Genomic DNA, 16,833 nt, shown 5'->3' with positions numbered 1-16,833 from the left:
CCTGAAGGTCTAGGAGGGGAGGCCTCCTGAATCTTCTGCCCCTCTTCGTCTTGGTCCTGCAGCAGCCTCCCTCAGAGCGGATTGCACAGGGAGGAGCCTGACCTTCAGCCTCAGCCGGCCAGCGAAGCCCCCCGTCGCCCGGCCCCCCCGCCTCCCTCCAAATCCGCGCTGCTGCGCCCACCGTCCCCTCGGGTGGGCAAGCGGCCCCCACCGGGACCCGGAGCCCAGCCCCCAGCCCCCCCCCAACCGCCCCACCGGCGCACCCGGGAGCCGGTGCCGCCCGAGGACGCCACCGCCGAAGAGAAGCAAGGGAAAAAGTCCAAGTCCTCGGGGCCCTCGCTAGCGGGCACAGCGGAGTCCCGGCCCCAGACGCCCTTGAGCGAGGCCTCGGGCCGCCAGTCGGCGCTGGGCCGCTCGCCGAGGCTGGTGCGCGCCGGCTCCCGCATCCTGGACAAGCTGCAGTTCTTCGAGGAGCGCCGGCGCAGCCTGGAGCGCAGCGACTCACCGCCGGCGCCCCTGCGGCCCTGGGTGCCCCTGCGCAAGGCCCGCTCGCTAGAGCAGCCCAAGTCCGAGGGCGGCGGGCCGTGGGGCACGCCCGGGGCGTCGCAGGAGGAGCTGCAAGCGCCGGCGCGCAGCGTGGCCGAGCAGCGACGCCTGTTCCGGCAGAAGGCGGCCTCCCTGGACGAGCGCACGCGGCAGCGCAGCCGGGCCTCTGACCTCGAGCTGCGCTTCGCCCAGGAGCTGGGCCGCATCCGCCGCTCCGCGTCGCGGGAGGAGCTGGTGCGCTCGCACAAGTCCCTGCGCGCCACGTTGCAGCGCGCTCCGTCCCCTCGAGAGCCCGGCGAGCCCCCGCTCTTCTCCCAGCCCTCCACCCCCAAGACCCCGCGGGCCTTGAGCCCCGCCGACGCCCAGCCGCCCCCTCCCAGTGTCGCGGGGAAGCCCGGGGATGAGACAGGGAGGCCCCGGAGCCGCGGGCCAGCGGGCAGGACGGAGCCGGGGGAAGGCCCGCAGCAGGAGGTTAGGCGCCGGGACCAGTTCCCGCTGACCCGGGGCAGAGCCATCCAGGAGTGCCGGAGCCCCGTGCCGTCCCCGGCCGCCGATCTCCCCGAGACCAGGACGAAAGCGCCCCCGGGTCGGAAGCGGGAGCCCCCGCCACAGGCCGTGCGCTTCCTGCCCTGGGCCACGCCGGGCCAGGAGGGCGCTGCTGTGCCCCAGACCTTGGAGAAGAGCAGGGCGGGGCCTGAGGCCGAGAAGAGGCTGCGCAGAGGGCCGGAGGAGGACGGCCCTTGGGGGGCCTGGGACCGCCGAGGGGCCCGCAGCCAGGGCAGAGGTCGCCGGGCCCGGCCCACCTCGCCTGAGCTCGGTAAGGCCTCGGGGAGGGTAGAAGAGGTGCTGAGACCTGGGTGGGAGCGTGTCTGGGAAGAGCGAGGCTGCTAGGCAGCTGCAAGGGTGCGGTTTCCCAGGGACGGCATGGCCCCAGGTTCGAGTTTGAGTGAAGGATTGTGAAGGCCCCTTGTGTATAACCTGCCCGCTGGTGACGCAGAGTGTGCGAGTGTTTTGTTGGAGGCTGGGCGGAGCCGAGGTGTGAGTAGACACCTGGTGCCCAATGTTTGCTATAGGCCCCCTGAGTCCAGTGGCCTGCTGGCCTTAACGGTGGACCTAATGGTGGGGGGAGGTACTGTGGAAACCCAAGGAGCCCCTCCACCCCCCACCCCTCTGTGGGGGAAGAGACAAGCCCGTCTCAATAAATAATTGGTCATGTCCCTATTACAGGTGAGCTTTGGGCCAGCCAGTTCTCAATATTTACCTTCCCATCCCGGCACCATCTCCTGACCCATCATAGCTACTAAGATCTGACCCAGCCTGCCTTCTAGCCTCCTCTCTCCCATCTTTGAGTCCCTGCATGGCTGAGCTGACTGTGTGTTGTCTCTCAGTCTTCCCGTGGATGGTGGCCAGTAGCCAGGATGCCCCTGCTGCCCCTAACTCTGCCTAACTGAACATCAACTTGGGGCCACTCCTGGAGCGAGACAGAGGAAGCTGTCCTTGACTCGCTCCCGCCTCAGCTGCTTTCTCAGGCCAGATACCTCCACCCCCTGCTCCTAGGACGCCTTGTCAGTATCTCTTTCAGTGCCTATACCACCTCTGGGTTTTTTTTTTTTTTTTTTCATCACGTTATTTTTCATTTTAGTATTACTATCTCAGAATCTTTAGAGATGATTAGGAATCTGTTCATGATCCTGCTAGCCACATTGTTGCATATCCACAGCCATGTCTCAGGCATTGTGTTAACTGGGCACTTAGGGATGTTACTTTATTTTAATCTGTACGTCAGCTCTGCAAGATGTTGGGTGTTATTTATCAGCTCCATCTTACAGATAAAACTGAGGCACGGAGATTATCTAATTTGCCCAAGGTTATGTGGCTAGAAAACAGAGTAATTGGGATCCTCACTGTTCTTTTGGCTACATACGCTGTGCTTTATCTAGCTTATAGAATGTCAGAATTAGAAAATACCCAAAGAGAGCCACAGCAGTGGAGTTTTATGATCTCTTTGTGTGTACAAGCTTCCTGTAAGCAGGGACTGCATCTTATTTCCTGTTGTGTCCCTGGTACCTGTACAGAGTAAGCAGTAAGTGCAGTGTCACTGTTTGATGAATGAACACAATCTAAGCTGATCTTCATGAGTCCTCTCAGGTGGCCACCGGAAGCACCTGCCACTCCCTCTTTTGAATCCAGTGGCATCACTAGTTTGATAGTTCACCACGTGTTGCCCTGTGACACTATCATTGCTCAAGTCTTGGTTTGCTGTTGGCTTGTCTTCTGTCTGTTTGGAAGCTTGTGAAGTCTTGTGCCCCTGAGAGCACCTTACACAGGGCCTGATCTACCATCCCTGATGCCTGATTTGTGTAAAGACATACACAGCACAGCCCCTGTCTTCCTCCAGAAACCAGCACTCTAACTGTGGCTGAAATTGAGCAGCCAAACCATTGTAGAGTCCAGGCCGCCCTGTCCTGTTTAAGAACTCCCTTCTGTCTTCCTTTCTTTCCAGTCTCAGGACATTCAGGAGAGAGAGACCCTTCGCTCCCTAACCCTTGCCTTCTAGAAGCCCCTCTCTCTGGGTTTGCCCCCTCCCCCCCCTGAGTCATCCCCACAGGGGCCGTGTCCCCTTACCCTGTCACCCATGTCTCCGGCAGAGTCTTCGGATGACTCCTATGTGTCTGCTGGAGAGGAGCCCCTGGAGGCTCCAGCCTTTGAGATACCCCTGCAGAATGCGGTGGTGGCCCCGGGGGTGGATGTGCTGCTCAAATGTATTGTCACCGCCAACCCCCCACCTCAAGGTGAGCTCTAGGCCTGGGGCCAGGCTAAGATTGAGAGAGGGAGGGGAGATCCCCCCTCCCTGCCCCCCACCCCAGTCCTCAGAGGGCAGGGTAGGGTGGTTGAAGGGGGGGAGATCATCTCCATGGGGCTGGCTGGACTCCTCTGTGTGTGTGTGAGGGAAGCTTCTCCAGAATCCTTGGGGGGGGCAGGCCTGGGCTTCTGTGACTGAGGGGCATTCCTCGGGTTTCCCTAGGGTGGGAGAGGAGTGCCGTGGGCTCTGTGTGGGGTGGGGCGGGCCCCAGTGGGCCCCTTTGGGCAACGGCAACCTAGTTAACCCGCTGCTTCCGCACAGTGTCCTGGCAGAAGGATGGGTCCTCGCTGCGCAGTGATGGCCGCCTTCTCATTCGGGCCGAAGGCGAGCGGCACACCCTGCTGCTCCGCGAGGCCCGGGCAGCCGACTCAGGGAGCTATACAGCTACTGCCACCAACGAGCTGGGCCAGGCCAGCTGTGCTGCTGCGTTGGCCGTGAGACCTGGTAGGGAGCCCGCGGGCCCTGGGGCCGGGTGGGGTGAGCAGTGACCCTTCCCATTCCTAGCCTGGAGCTTGGGCTCTCAACCAGTGTGCAGTCTGTTCTCGTGTGTTGGCTGCTCTGGTGGAAGCATTTTAAATGGCCCTGGCCTCAGGGCAGGGGCCAAATTCCCAAGGCACGCACCAGATGGGCCAACTCATGAAGTCATTGAAATTTGTCTTTAGCATCATCTGAATGCCATCCTCCCATGGCATTTCCCTGATCAGGGTCCTGTGGAGAAAGCAAATTATTCTTGAGTCTCAGAGAAAAAGAGTCTCCCAGCTCAAAAGGCTTAAGAGCCATCAGGAGTCTTTTGAGGCCATTTCCTGTCTAGAACAGCCACCCTCCCCACCCCCGCAGTAAAAAGAGATGCTTTTAAGTGCCACGGCCCTCCCCCACTCCCTTGCTCCTTCTGTGGCACCCAGAGCCCTAAAGAAGGCGCAGCTGAGAGCGCCTTTCGGGAGGTGGCAGCGGCTGAGGCTACCTCGTTTTCTGTTTTTATGAAAGTCCTTTCTTGGTGTCGGACTACTTCCTTTGGATTTAAGCCCACTTTCTTTCAGGTTGAGGACTGGTGTCAGTGTGCACGGCCAGTTCAAGTCATTCAGGTTGCTGGGCCTGACAAGGTGCTAGCCCTGGGCGGGGAGTGGTGGGGAGGATAGGTGAGGCTGGGTAGGGGGTGTTCCAGAAGGAAAAGTCACAGACTCAATCCTTAAGGATATTATCACTGGGTCATGAACTTAGATCAGAGGACCTGGGTTGGCGGACAGTGCAGGGCAGATGAACCCAGTGCCTAGAGCAGCCAAGTGGTCGGTCAGTGTTGTGGGATGCTGGACTGAGAGACATCAGAGCCCTGAGGAGCCTGGGAATTAGATGGGCAGGGGGTGGGGCCGGGCATGCCTGGAGAGGGAACAGCACGCACTGTTCTATCCCTTTCTTTCACTGAGTGCTGCAGGAGACGAGATTACAGAGCCCAATTTGCTGTGGTCCTGGGGCCTCAGCACCGTCACGATTAGGGAGTTCTCGGTGGCATCTGACCTGAGTCCGAGTCCTGCGTTAGATCCTTTGGGCCGCACATGTCTGGCTTTGCAGAACTGCAGGTCTTCCTCTTCCTTAGCTTACGTACACCTCCCAGGAGCCCGTGTGTTAGGCTTTCTCCTTCTCCTCACCCCTCCCGCCACGCTGAATCATACCCATCCCTCTGCTGCATGCTTCCGTCCTTCCATCACCTCTGGGATCTGCCTTCTGACTCAGCTCCCAGCTCCCCCTTAGGTGGCTCGGACCTGGCTCCAGGACTCCGGTCAATACCTGGCTTGGGCTGAGATTTGGCACGGGCTTGTGGGCGGGTTGCCCCAATACTGGCTTGGGGCCATTTGGGAGCCTTTTAAGGTTGGGAAGGAGGCTTGGGCAAGGCAGCTGTCAGCACTTGACTGGGAGTTCTGCATTCGCCACGCAGAAGCTCCCTGCACTTCAGTTTCCTCGTTTGTAAACCAGAGATAATTATACCGTCCTTACGAATGAAAGCAAATGTGTGAACGAGCTTTATGAACTGTAAAACTGTAGACAAATGTTAGTTGTTAGCGTCATTAAGGGGTGATGTGCACAGGAGCGTGGGTTTCCACGAGGCTGCTGGGAAACTGCCTCTTCCTCTTCTGCCCTTTCTTCAGACTGTCTGTGCCTTGGGGACTCCTCCCCTGCCCTTGCCAGGCCTGCAGTCCCTCCATATTTCCCAGTCCCTGGGTCTTCAGCCCATCACAGCATCTCTGTGCCTCCTCCACCCTGGGGAGCCAGAAAGCTTCATCACGGTAGTCAGCTGTACCAGGCGTTGCAGCCAGAGAACAGCTTCTGTAAGTCAGGCTGGCTGGAGGGCCCCAGGGCTTGAGGGGCAGGCATGTGAGTCTAGATTTGGCTGTCGTGGAAAAAGCAGATTTCCTTACCCTACAAGGCACTGTTTGGTCCAGAGCAGCTGGACGGGGGCCAGTGGACCCAGAGAGCAGCAGAAATGGGCGGGACCAGTGGGTGGCACAGACATTTGGCAAGGGAGGGGGTCCCAGGTCTGGAGTCTGTAGGGAGTGAGGGGGCGGAGCAAGGGAAGGGGGTGTGCGCGCCGAGGCTGGGAGCGGAGCGGGTTGGGGGAGGGAGTGTATAGCGTCTTATGCGAAGAGGCCTCACGGAACCACCTCCCTTTCTCGCTCCTCACGGCCCCCCCTGCTAACCAGGGCTGGCTTCCCAGTGCCCTCTTGGGGTTCTCCCCTCAACAGGACAAGCTTTTGAGATCCCACAGATCTCAGTTCCTGGTTGGGAACTTCGGGAACAGGGAGAACTGAAGAGGTAGTTCCCTGGGTGCTGCGATTTGGGGGCAGAGCCTGTCTTCACTGCCTCCGACAGCCCCACCCCAGCCCTGGCTCCCTCCCAGCCTGCTCCACCGCACTGGTAAACTCTGCGGAGACCATGGTCATGCTCCCAAAGCGGGTGTGTGGATTGGGGCGGGGGCTTGGGGAGTGTGGGAGGTGTGCCTAACCAAAGTGAGCACCAGTCGGGTGCCGAGTGCTACATCTCTCTAAGCAGCTTCTTGTATTTGGAGAGTGCCAGATACTTTTTTCCAAACCCTTTCACATTTCTTCCCTTACTTGAGCTGCGCCGCACCATATATACCCCTTGGAGAGGGACATCTCAGGTAGTAATATTACCATTTTACAGGTGGGAAGATGAAAGCATAAAGTGGCAGAGTTAGCACAAGGCCGGCAGCCTTTACTGAGCATCTATAATCTGCCTTAGAATGTTAGAAGCAATAGGTGATGTAGGGTGATGGAAATAGTCACCTGTGAAGCAGATGAACTTAGTATGGATGGCAGAATAAGGTAACATGACTCCTTAGCATTTACTGCCTGCTTCGTGTGTATCAGGCCCTGTGTTGATTGGGTTATCACATTTAATCCCCCACTGGGAGGTAGCCTCTATTATCATGCCCATGTTACAGATGAGGAAGCTGAGACTTGGAAAGCTTTAGCGAATTACTCCAGAGCACCGCTAATCATAGAACCGATGATAGAAATGTTCTCACGTGCACTAAAAGGGTAGCCCCTGGCTACATGCGGCCGGCCGTTGAGCACATGAAGTGCGGCTAGTGTGACTGAAAAGCTGACTTTTCCATTTTATTTTAGTTAAAGTGCACTGAAATAGTCTAAGGAAGCTCGTGGCTACCCTGTTGGGGTGCTCAGCTCTAGGAGCGGAGGCCACTGGGAGGCCGGGTCGTGAAATGAAGCCCTGTCCCGGGTCTCCCAAACCTGTATTCCTAACTACTGTGCTGTACCATCCCCTTCCCCATGACTCTGAAAGGGTTCAGGGTTAAGGTGGAATTGGGAGCCTGAGCTCCTGGGGCAGGGGGTGGAGAGGCAGGGACTATCCATGCCCTCTGTGGGTGGGTCAGCCTGGGGGGAGGGTTCCTCTCCTTCCTCTCTGAGTCCCCACCTTCCCTGTGGCTCTGGTCCTGCTTTGTTTCCCTGAGTGCCTGGTGTGCCCATGCTCGGCTCACCCCCACCGCAGGCTCTGGTCAGGAGTAGGGGGAATATAGGGGATTCGTGCACCTGGGCCTCCATCCTGCTGCCTTCAGTCCTCCCCTCAGGCACAGGTCTCATATATTTGAGCCCAAGGTTCTAGAATTTTCCAGCTGAGACCTTGGCGTCTATACTTCCCCTCAGCTGGCCACCGTGTTCTCATCTACAAAGCAAGGGTCATTGTAGCTCCTGGGCTACTTCCTTGATAAGATTTGTGAGGCTCTGTGGGGCTAATGATTTAGCTAAGGACATTTTGGCCAGAGGATGAGGCTTAACAAAGCTCATTCTGGTCCCCCCTATAGGACCAACACCACCATAACAGAAAAGAGGTGGTTTATTGGAGGTCATGAACATAAAAGGAAGAAGAAATCACGGCACCAACATCTGCCCCCCTCTTTTCCTGGCCCTGGTCTTGGCCGGCTGCTGCAGAATTACAGGTTTTCCCTTGGGAAGGCAGTGGCTGCCCATGGAGAGGATCTTGAAATGCCACACGGCCCTTTCGTCCATCCTTGATGGGGGTTTGGACAGCATCTAAGAAACCAGTGTGGTCCCTTGACCCGACTCAGCCCTCCCTCCCCACTCCTGTCTACCAGAAGCAGGTCGGCCCCAATCCGTGCCTTCCCCCAAGGCTGTTACCTCAGAATGGGGGTCCTCACGCACAGCTGTCAGAAGAATGAGGGTGGGGAATTCCCTGGCAGTCCAGTGGTTAGAACTCAGCGCTTTCACTGCCGAGGGCCTGGGTTTCATCCCTGGTCGGAGAACTAAGATCCTGCAAGCCGTGTGGTAAGGCCAAAAAAAAAAGAAGAAGAATGGGGACCTAATCTATCATGGGTGCCAATTTATCTAAACATGCAGCAACCCCAAGTAACCCACGTAGGGAGTTAACCACTTCCATGGCTAGGTCAGGCTGCCCAGGTGAAATTCTCTCGCTTCGTTGTCCATTTTAAGCCAAAATGGAAACATTCTCAGCACAGCCCTTCTCCTTTTCCAAGGGGAGATACTCACGGCAGCACCTGCGGAAATTCCCACCTGCAGGCCAGCCTGTGCATTCTTTTCCCTCACTTCCGTGGTGGGATTGCACAGCAGACATATATAGAAATGCGTGTGGAGAGCCGGCTGTGAACAGCCAGACCATTTATGTACATGCTGTGAACCTCCAGCATGTTACTCCTTCCTCAGAAACCTCACGGAGCTCCCCTTTGCCTTCAGAGTGAAGGCCACACTCCTGGCCTTGACCACCTGGACCTGAGGATGACCCAAGGGTGGCTGGAGGCACCTGCTCCAACACTCCATGCCCCACTTCTTTCTTGTTTACCCAGTTCTGAGCCAGAAGGTTGAGCTACAGTTCTCTGCACACGCTTTCTGCCTTTGAGCATTTGCTCAAGTGGTTTCCTCTGCCAGGAAACCTGCTTTTTTCTGCTTAAACCAAACTCTTAATTCTAATACCACCCTTCCATCAGTTTTCCCTTCTTCCCTGAGCCAAAAGCAATGTCCTGCTCTCTGTACTTGTCTGGCCCTTATCTGCCCCTCTCTTGCCACCTTATTCATGCTTGCTGTTACAGTCGTGTGTGTATCTGGTTGTTCATCCCAACCAGCCAGAAGGTTTCTGAGGGCATCACTATGCCTTCACCACTGTCAGCCCTTCCAGCCATACCTGAGGCCCTCCTGGACAGTCAGGGGCTGAGTGGACCACAGGGACTGTGTGAGGTGGCAATGGGGGTAGAGACTTTCACAAGTTCCTAGAAAAACCTGGGTCATATGTAGAGGCTGGGCGGGACCTGCATCTGCAAAGGGTAACGAGGATCTGCCTGAGAGTGGAGGTTGGGATGGCAGAGGAGACCACAGAGTAGTGGTCCTCAAAGTGTGGTCCCCAGACCAGGAGCGTCGTCAGCACCTTGGGAATGTGTTAGAGATACGTGATATCAGCCCCAGCCGGACCTACTGGATCAGAAATTGTGGGGCTGAGGCCCAGCGAGCTGTGATTTAAGGAGCACTCCACGCGATTCTGGTGCCAGGTGAACTCTGCGCAGCACTGCCGTGAGTCAGGGACCTTGCGCCAGGTGGGAGGCCAGGTGGTGCAGTGCGAAGCATATGGGCTGTGGAGCCAGGCCTCCAATGTTCGGAGCCTGGCCTTGAAGTTTGTTAACCGAGTGAGGTGAGACTTAGTGATGCTACCTCTTTGGGTTGTCCTCCTCCCATGAGGGTCCCAGGGGTCCCTAAACTTTTGTGTGCATAAGAATCACCCTGGGGGGTGCCTTTTAACAAATTTCCCATGTTTCTTCAGGTCTGAGTAAGGCCCAGAAATTTATAGTTTAAACAGCTTCCCAGGTAGTCCTGATGTGGGTGGTTCAGGGACGACTCTGAGAAACCCTGATGCAGAGGGCCCTGTGTGACGCCTTTCATGTAGGTGGCTGTGACTGTATCCATCCTGGGGACAGCTTAGGGGATGTTGAGATGCACTGGTCTGGAGATGAAGGGCTTCCCAACTTGTGGGCTCCCCAATGGCATTATTTTCATTAAATGAATCTGCCCTGGAAGCAGTGTTGAAAGGCGAGACAAGGGCACAGAGTGTGTAGGGCCAGCACATGGCGGGCATATGTGCATCTTAGATTTGGGGGCCACCTGCTGCCGTCGCCTTGGCTGGTGTAACTGTGTTTCCCACAGTGAGAGCCAGGCTTGTGGGTGGAGCAGGTCTGGGATATAGGGACAGAGATGGTTTTGGCAGTGGGGCCAGTGAAAAGTCGGGTGGCACCAGGGCCTGGTGTGGAGCCCCAGAGGCTCTGCGAGCTGGAGACAAATCCTTGATCAGCCTCCTTGTTCTTGCAGTTCTGGGGGTACAGAGGGGTGAGGGGCCACTGCCTTGTTTTGAAGAGGCCTAGTTCTGACTCCTTTGGAGCCTGAGCGTCCTGCCTGGGCTGCTGTGACAGTTCCCCTCACTAAGGGGCTTGAGGACTCCTGAATCACTTGGTCCCCTGACGCCCCTAGGGTGCTATTCCCCCAGATACCACCAGGGGTCCCTGGCTCCCTGCAAACCCTGCCCATCCAGCTCTAATCTCCGCAGTCCCTCCCTGGGCCCTTGAGCTGCTTCAGTGCCGTGCAACCTGGAAGTGACCCCAGAGGGGGAGGGAGTGCCTTCCTCCAGGGACCGTGCCGGCGATCTCAGCATCAGCTAGTGGCCCAGCCCAGAGCAGAGGCTCATCAAGTGCCATCCTGACTCCCCTTTGCACCCCCATGTCAGGACAGCCAACCTGAATGGTGCCCCCCGCCCCCACCCTTCTTCACTGGGAATGTTGGGAAACACGGGTCACAGCTCGGGAATGTGGCCCTGGGGCATGGGTGGTAGGAGGCGGGAGAAGGCCGTGTGACCTCTCCTCGGCGGCTGCCCTGCCCTGCCGCCCTTCTCCAAGCCCCATCGCCACCAAGTCCAGATGGCTGCTAGTTGTGGGGGTCACTGAGAGGAGCAGCCCTCGTCCTCCTGACCGTCGGCTCTGGTGGGGCTGACGGGGTGAGGGAGCGTTGCCAACAGGTCCCTGGTAGAGCCTGTAGGAGGGGCGTTGGGTGCAGACCCAGGAACCGGGGGTGGGGCCGCTGGGCCGAAGCTGCCATGGCAGGAACAGGGAGGCAGAGGTGGGATTCCGGGCCCCTCAAGTTGAGGGGCCAGCATCTCTGGGAAGGAGGCCGAACAGCTCTCTGATTCTTAGCACCAGAGAAGACTGGGTATGGCCCGGCGCCAGAGTATTTGAGGCTTGTTGGTGTGGATTGCAGCATCAGCGACCTTGGCAATTTGGTCAGGGAAAGGGGCACCACGGGGGCCATTTGCCGTCAGTACCTCCCCTGGTGGACGCATCAAAACAAATGGGTCCGTGCGAGCATGTTGGCTGCTGCAGTGAAGTGCCACCCCCATCTTCCCCTGGGGACTGAGGCCCCCGTCCTTTGAGTGGAGGTGCCACTGAGGGGGCTTTGTTTGTCAGGGTCCAGGAGCTGTAAGGAGAGAAAAGGCAGATCCCGCTGCGTGGGAGTGAGCAGGGTGGCTAAATACAGCTGGCCGCTCCGCTCCTCCCCTCCCCCCCCTCCACGCCAGGGCCCAGGCTGCCTGTGCCCTCGGCAGGCACCACCTCCCCAGCCAGCTGCCTGCCGGCCGCCCAGCCTGTCCCGGCCTGGCCAGCCCTCACCGCCTCCTTCCCCTCCTAAGGTTCCTTCCCCTCCCCCAGGACCTCGTGCAGAGCCTCGGCAGAGTGAGTGGGGCCAGGCGGGCTGGGCTCCTGCTCCCTGGGGAGCGGCCGGCAGGGGTGGGCAGTGGGCAGGCAGCCGGAGGGCCTGGTGCCAGGACAGAGCCTTCGGGGCAAGCGCAGGCTGGGGTCCGCGTGCAGAGTCTCGGGGTGAGTTGGGGTGCAGCCCTGCCCCTGGCATAGCCAGAGGGACTTGGGGTGGGGGGTCAGGGGGAGGGGCCGGGGGCTGCGGCAGATTCATGTCTGTATTTGGCAGTCGGGTAGGAGCCAGCTCAGTGAGGCTGGGCCCCTGGCCAGTTGCAGGGGAGGGCATCAGGGCTCTGGGGACACCCCTCCCCCAAAGCAATGCTGGTGCCCCTTCCTCTTCCCCAGGCTGAGCCACCCTTCTCTGTGGATGAGTCAAACTCTGCTTTCCCAGCCCCTGAGAGTTCTGGGGGCTCTGCTGTAGGGATGGGGGCCAACAGGTGTCCCTGGGGTATCTGGGGCAGGAAGCTGAGAAGGGAGCGGGGGAAGGGCCGGCTGGACAGTGCCGCCCCATTGAGCCTGGCACTGAGGTCAGGATGGGGCTTGTCTGAGGTGTGTGTTCCTCTGCAGCAGGCCCGGCTCACCCGAGAAACAGGTGTCCTGGTTGTGCCGCTCTGGGGTCCAGAGACGTGAACCACCTGCATTGGGAGCCTGCAGTTCTGTGCCGGGAATGTGGGCTCCCTGCTCTAGTGGAATTCCAAGTCTCCCACAGGGCCCAGGAATGGCCCCTCTGGTGCCTGAATCCTTTGCCCCAGGCTGTTCCCTATGGTTCCCTCACTCAGGAGGATCAGGGTCAGGGTTCGGAGAGTCTGTGGCAGAGCACGAGTCAGGGGCTCAGGGACAGGAAGCACCTGGGCAGAAAGGTTACTCAGCGAGTGAGTAGGAACCCCGGGGAAGTGAAGTCAGGGCAGGGCTGGCCTGTGGGAGCTGCCTGAGCTCCTGGGTTCTGGGATACTGCAGACCTTATCAGGACCTCGACCCCAGGCTGTTCCATCCAGTTCTCTCTGTCTCCCTGCCCACCTTTCTCCCCTGGCATCTCTACGCCACTACCTCTCCTGTGTCTCTCCTCCAGGCGGGTCCACATCCCCTTTCAGCAGCCCCATCACCTCTGACGAGGAGTACCTGAGCCCCCCAGAGGAGTTCCCAGAGCCCGGGGAGACCTGGCCCCGAGCCCCCACCATGAAGCTTAGTCCTGACCAGAACCGCCGTTCCTCCGACACTGGCTCCAAGGCGCCCCCCACCTTCAAGGTCAGATCCCTGAGGCCAGCCCCCAGATCTCTGGGTGCCCCTATTCCTTTGTGTGGCCCCTTGGTCTTGGGGCCACACCAGGCTCCAGCAAGGCCTGGAGCCTGGTCCCATTAACCCTTCTTATCCAGAGCCAGCCTTAGACTGGTGTGGAAGAGGCCTCTGTCCCAGATCCCCCTGCCCCTAGGAGCCAAAGCTGGGCCTTGTCTCACCTGACACTTTGGGGTCCCCCCTTCAGGTCTCACTTATGGACCAGTCAGTAAGAGAAGGCCAAGATGTCACCATGAGCATCCGTGTGCAGGGCGAGCCCAAGCCCGTGGTCTCCTGGTGAGTAGCAGTCACTGACCACCATCTGCCAGCTTCCCCCACTCCAGGCCGGGCCCTGTGAAGCCTGGCTTTGGGTGGAGGGCAGTGGACCCTTTGTGGACTTCCCAGTGATCTGCCCTAGGCTAGGGGGCCTCATCCCAGGTGCAGTGGTGCCGCTGCCCACAACATGCCGCTGTCCCTTGCCTGGTGTTCATGCTCGTTCAGGGCTTCCCCTCTGGGGAGGGGTTTGGGTAACACATGGTTTCCTGTCTGCTTGGCATGACTAGCCAGGAGTCATCTCACTCCTGAAAAAGCCTGTTCCCTGCCATTCCCACCTCAACACCCATCCTTTGACAATAGGATGATTTTTGAGGCCTGTTCTGTGCCCAGCCCTGTGCTAGGCCCACACCCAACAATTTGTGTCTGAGCTGCCAGAGTCCAGAGTTAAACTCAGGCCTCAGCTGCAGTGCTTCATCCCAGGTGCCATTTGATTACTCAGTTCACTTAGCTTTCTATTGGTTTGGGTTCTGCTTTTCATTTTTAATTGATTATCTAGTCCCCAGTACGATCTTTTAACATTCATAGTCCTTTTGGGAAGTGGGAAAGCTATCTGTCCATTGAAATAAATAAAAACAAAACATGAAATCTAAGAAGTGTTAAGATCTGAATAGCTTTGGTGCTGCTCTAAGTGCAGTTAGGTTCCAAGAGGGGAGAGACCCAGGGGGGCAGAGGGGGCTGGAAGTTCCTGGAGGGGGTGGGATGGCAGAGTCAGGGTGAAAAGCTAGCCCCGTAACCCAGGGGTGAGGGGTGCCCACAGTCAGCGGGATAGGTCTGAGGAGTGGGCAGGTGATGTGGAGGGAGGGGAGGCCTGCTTGCCTCTGCAGCCCCACTTCCCCACGCCTGCAGGTCAGGACCTTGGGCCCAGGGACTGAGTTCTAGCCCCTCTGACAGGCTGAGAAACCGTCAGCCCGTGCGCCCAGACCAGCGGCGCTTCGCCGAGGAGGCGGAGGGTGGGCTTTGCCAGCTTCGGATCCTGGCCGCTGAGCGGGGCGACGCCGGCTTCTACACTTGCAAGGCGGTTAACGAGTATGGCGCTCGGCAGTGCGAGGCACGCCTGGAGGTCAGAGGTGAGTACCTCACACTCTCTATGAACCCCCTGCCCTGGACCCCGCCTTGTCCCTGCCCAGGTGTCAACTTTGACACTAGCTTAGTTATTCTAGCATGCCACAACTGAGAGGGCCTTCAAGGTCCCGAAGTTCAGCTGCTTATGCTGTAGTTGAGTAAACTGAGGCCCAGAGAGGGTAGGTGATTTGCCCAAGGCCACACAGCAAATTGTTCAGTGCTCAGCTTCCTACACAGTACTGCCTTCCCTACACTCAGTCACGCCTGCCCTGGTGCCAGCCAGAGAGACCCTGCTTCCTGTTGCCGGCCGTCCTCCTCCCACACTCTTCCAAGCCTTTGTCACCTTGCCCTTGCCAGGCCCCTTCCTCACACCCGCTCCCCACTCATCTCTCGCCTCCTCTGTCCATCCCACGGCTATGCAGAAGATACTGTGGTTGGGGGTGGCAGTGGGGAGTGTCTGATAGTTGGACCCGTCCGGAGGGGCCCTTGGAGTGACTTGGGCATGGAGCATTGCAGGGCCCCGAGGGGTGTCAGGGTGAGCGGAGCTGGGAAATGTGGAGAGGGCTGGGCCCCCGGACTCGGGGCATAACGGCGGGCGGCCTTCTGGGCATCAGGGACGGCAGGCCAGGCTGCCCTCGGGGGTAATGGTTTTCCTCGTGAGGGCAGGCCGTCTGCCTCACATTCTACTCACCCTTCCCCGTGGGCAGTTCAGGGCCAGGAACCCCTTGGTAGCTCCACACTCAGCCACCCCCGCTCTCTTCCTGGCAGAGGCCAGCTCTGAGGAGACCCCCAGCCCCCTGTTGGAGCCTGGACGCTGAGAGTCACGTTCAGCTCCCTGGGCCCCCCAGCCTCAGTTCCCCTGCCCTGTGCCTCCGGCTCCTGGGGTTGCCACCTCCTCCGTCTCTGAACTCTTCAGCTCTCACGCCCCCGAACCCAGTCCCATTCTCTGGGCTGCTCCTTCCCCTCCAGGGTCTGGCTCTGCCTTGCTTCTCTGTGTTGACCCACATCTCAGTGCTTCTCTCTCTTTGGAATTCTTCCCACTATCCCCCAGGCTTTGGGGTGCCCCTGACGCCTAGGAATGCCTCTCCCTTGGTTGCCCAGGGCCTCTGCCTGCCCAGGAACCCCGGAGACCTGGCCTCTGACTGACTGCCAGCCCTCACCCCAGGGCTGACCTTGGGGGAGCTGAAAGTGGCAGTGCCGCCCTGGCCGTTTTAGGGGGGCCCTAGCCAGGTCTGCGTGCGTGCGCGTGCGTGCCTGTGCTGCGTGGGTGTGCGTGTGCTGCACTAACCTGCCGCTTGCTGACTGAGGTTTTTGTCTGTACACAGGCGAGTGAGCTCAGGGGCCGCCTGCGCTCCCCCCGCTACCCTCCGAGCCGCGCCCCTGTCTCAGGCACCTCTCGGACCTCGCTGTGTTTCACTGCCTCCTGCCCACAGACCCTGCCGGCCCGGACCCTGTCCCAGCCTCCCCTCCCCTCCCCTCCCCTCCCCACCCACGCAGCATCCTGGGATAGCCCATGAGCCCCTGTGGACCCTTCCTTCCCCAGTGGACATATGGCTGGGCAGGCTGGGAGCCCCCCCCATGGACTGAGTGCCAGGAGGGGGCGGCCCTGAGGGGTATCAAGACCACCCCCCAGTCTGTCCCCGAAGGGGAGCACCCAACGAGTGCATGTGCTGCCGCTGCTACAGGCCCTGTCTGTCTTTCCGTTTGTCTGTCTGTGTGTCTGTGACAGTCAGGGAAGGATGCCTCCGAGCTGGTGTGGGGTGAGCAGAGGGGGAGAGGACAGGGCATGGCATCCATAGGATGGAGGGGGCCAGAGGGCAGGGGGCTGTGGACAAGGGGGTCAGGGGACACTGACCATTCCAGAAGAGGGGGACATGGGCACTGACCATTCCCGAAATGGGTTTCAAATGGCACAATACTTTTTATTTCACAAGAGACCAAAAGCCAGAGGCCCCTGGGCCTTGTGCTGATGAAGAGGCCTGGCTGAGTTCTGGCCCGGGGCAGGCTTAGGGCCCATTTGGGGCTCCCTTGTTCACGGCGAGGGCCAGGGATGCTCTGTCCAGGAGTGAGGGAGTTAGCCGGGCTCGGCGCAGGAGTAGGGGCCTGCTGTAGTGGGTGTGGACATGTTCAGAAATACCTGTTTCTTAGCTCAAATAAAGTCCAGTTTGTACCCAGCTGGTGTGCTGTGTTTTCTTTTTCCGCCGCCGTCTCTGCCCCTATGTGGCCTTCTCAGTTTTCATGCCTTTGACTCCCTCCCACTTCCCCTGAGTTCACTCTCTCTGTCCCACGTGGGATTGCCATCCTGAAGCCAGGCCTGGGAGCTCCTTGCTGTCTTGGCCTGCTGGGTGGGCGGGCTTTCCCTGTCTCCAAAGGAACAAAATGCATCTCTCTCTCTGTGTCTGTCTGTCTCTCTGTGTGTGCGTGTGTGTCTCCCTTGCCCCGTGTTTCTCTGCTCCACGTGTGCCCC

General features: G+C 59.0%; 1 protein-coding gene across 5 annotated transcripts in view; it reads left to right on the top strand.

Moving 5' to 3' along the window:
- Nucleotides 1-16,833, top strand: part of SPEG (striated muscle enriched protein kinase) — a gene marked incomplete at its 5' end in the record, with an annotated part of 55,368 nt that overhangs the window by 13,291 nt on the left and 25,244 nt on the right. For all 5 annotated transcript variants that reach the window (XM_079710217.1, XM_079710216.1, XM_079710215.1 and 2 more), the window contains 6 exons: nucleotides 63-1,363; nucleotides 3,195-3,338; nucleotides 3,671-3,853; nucleotides 12,766-12,941; nucleotides 13,177-13,265; nucleotides 14,196-14,371. In XM_079710217.1, coding sequence (XP_079566343.1) covers nucleotides 63-1,363; nucleotides 3,195-3,338; nucleotides 3,671-3,853; nucleotides 12,766-12,941; nucleotides 13,177-13,265; nucleotides 14,196-14,371 — 2,069 coding nt within the window. The remainder of the gene's footprint in view (nucleotides 1-62; nucleotides 1,364-3,194; nucleotides 3,339-3,670; nucleotides 3,854-12,765; nucleotides 12,942-13,176; nucleotides 13,266-14,195; nucleotides 14,372-16,833) is intronic.

This window comes from Hyperoodon ampullatus (assembly GCF_949752795.1).
Source record: "Hyperoodon ampullatus genome assembly, chromosome: 8".
In the NCBI taxonomy this organism is placed as follows: Eukaryota; Metazoa; Chordata; class Mammalia; order Artiodactyla; family Ziphiidae; genus Hyperoodon; species Hyperoodon ampullatus.
Note: the sequence above shows the minus strand (reverse complement) of the source record. Positions and strands in the feature narration are given on the sequence as shown.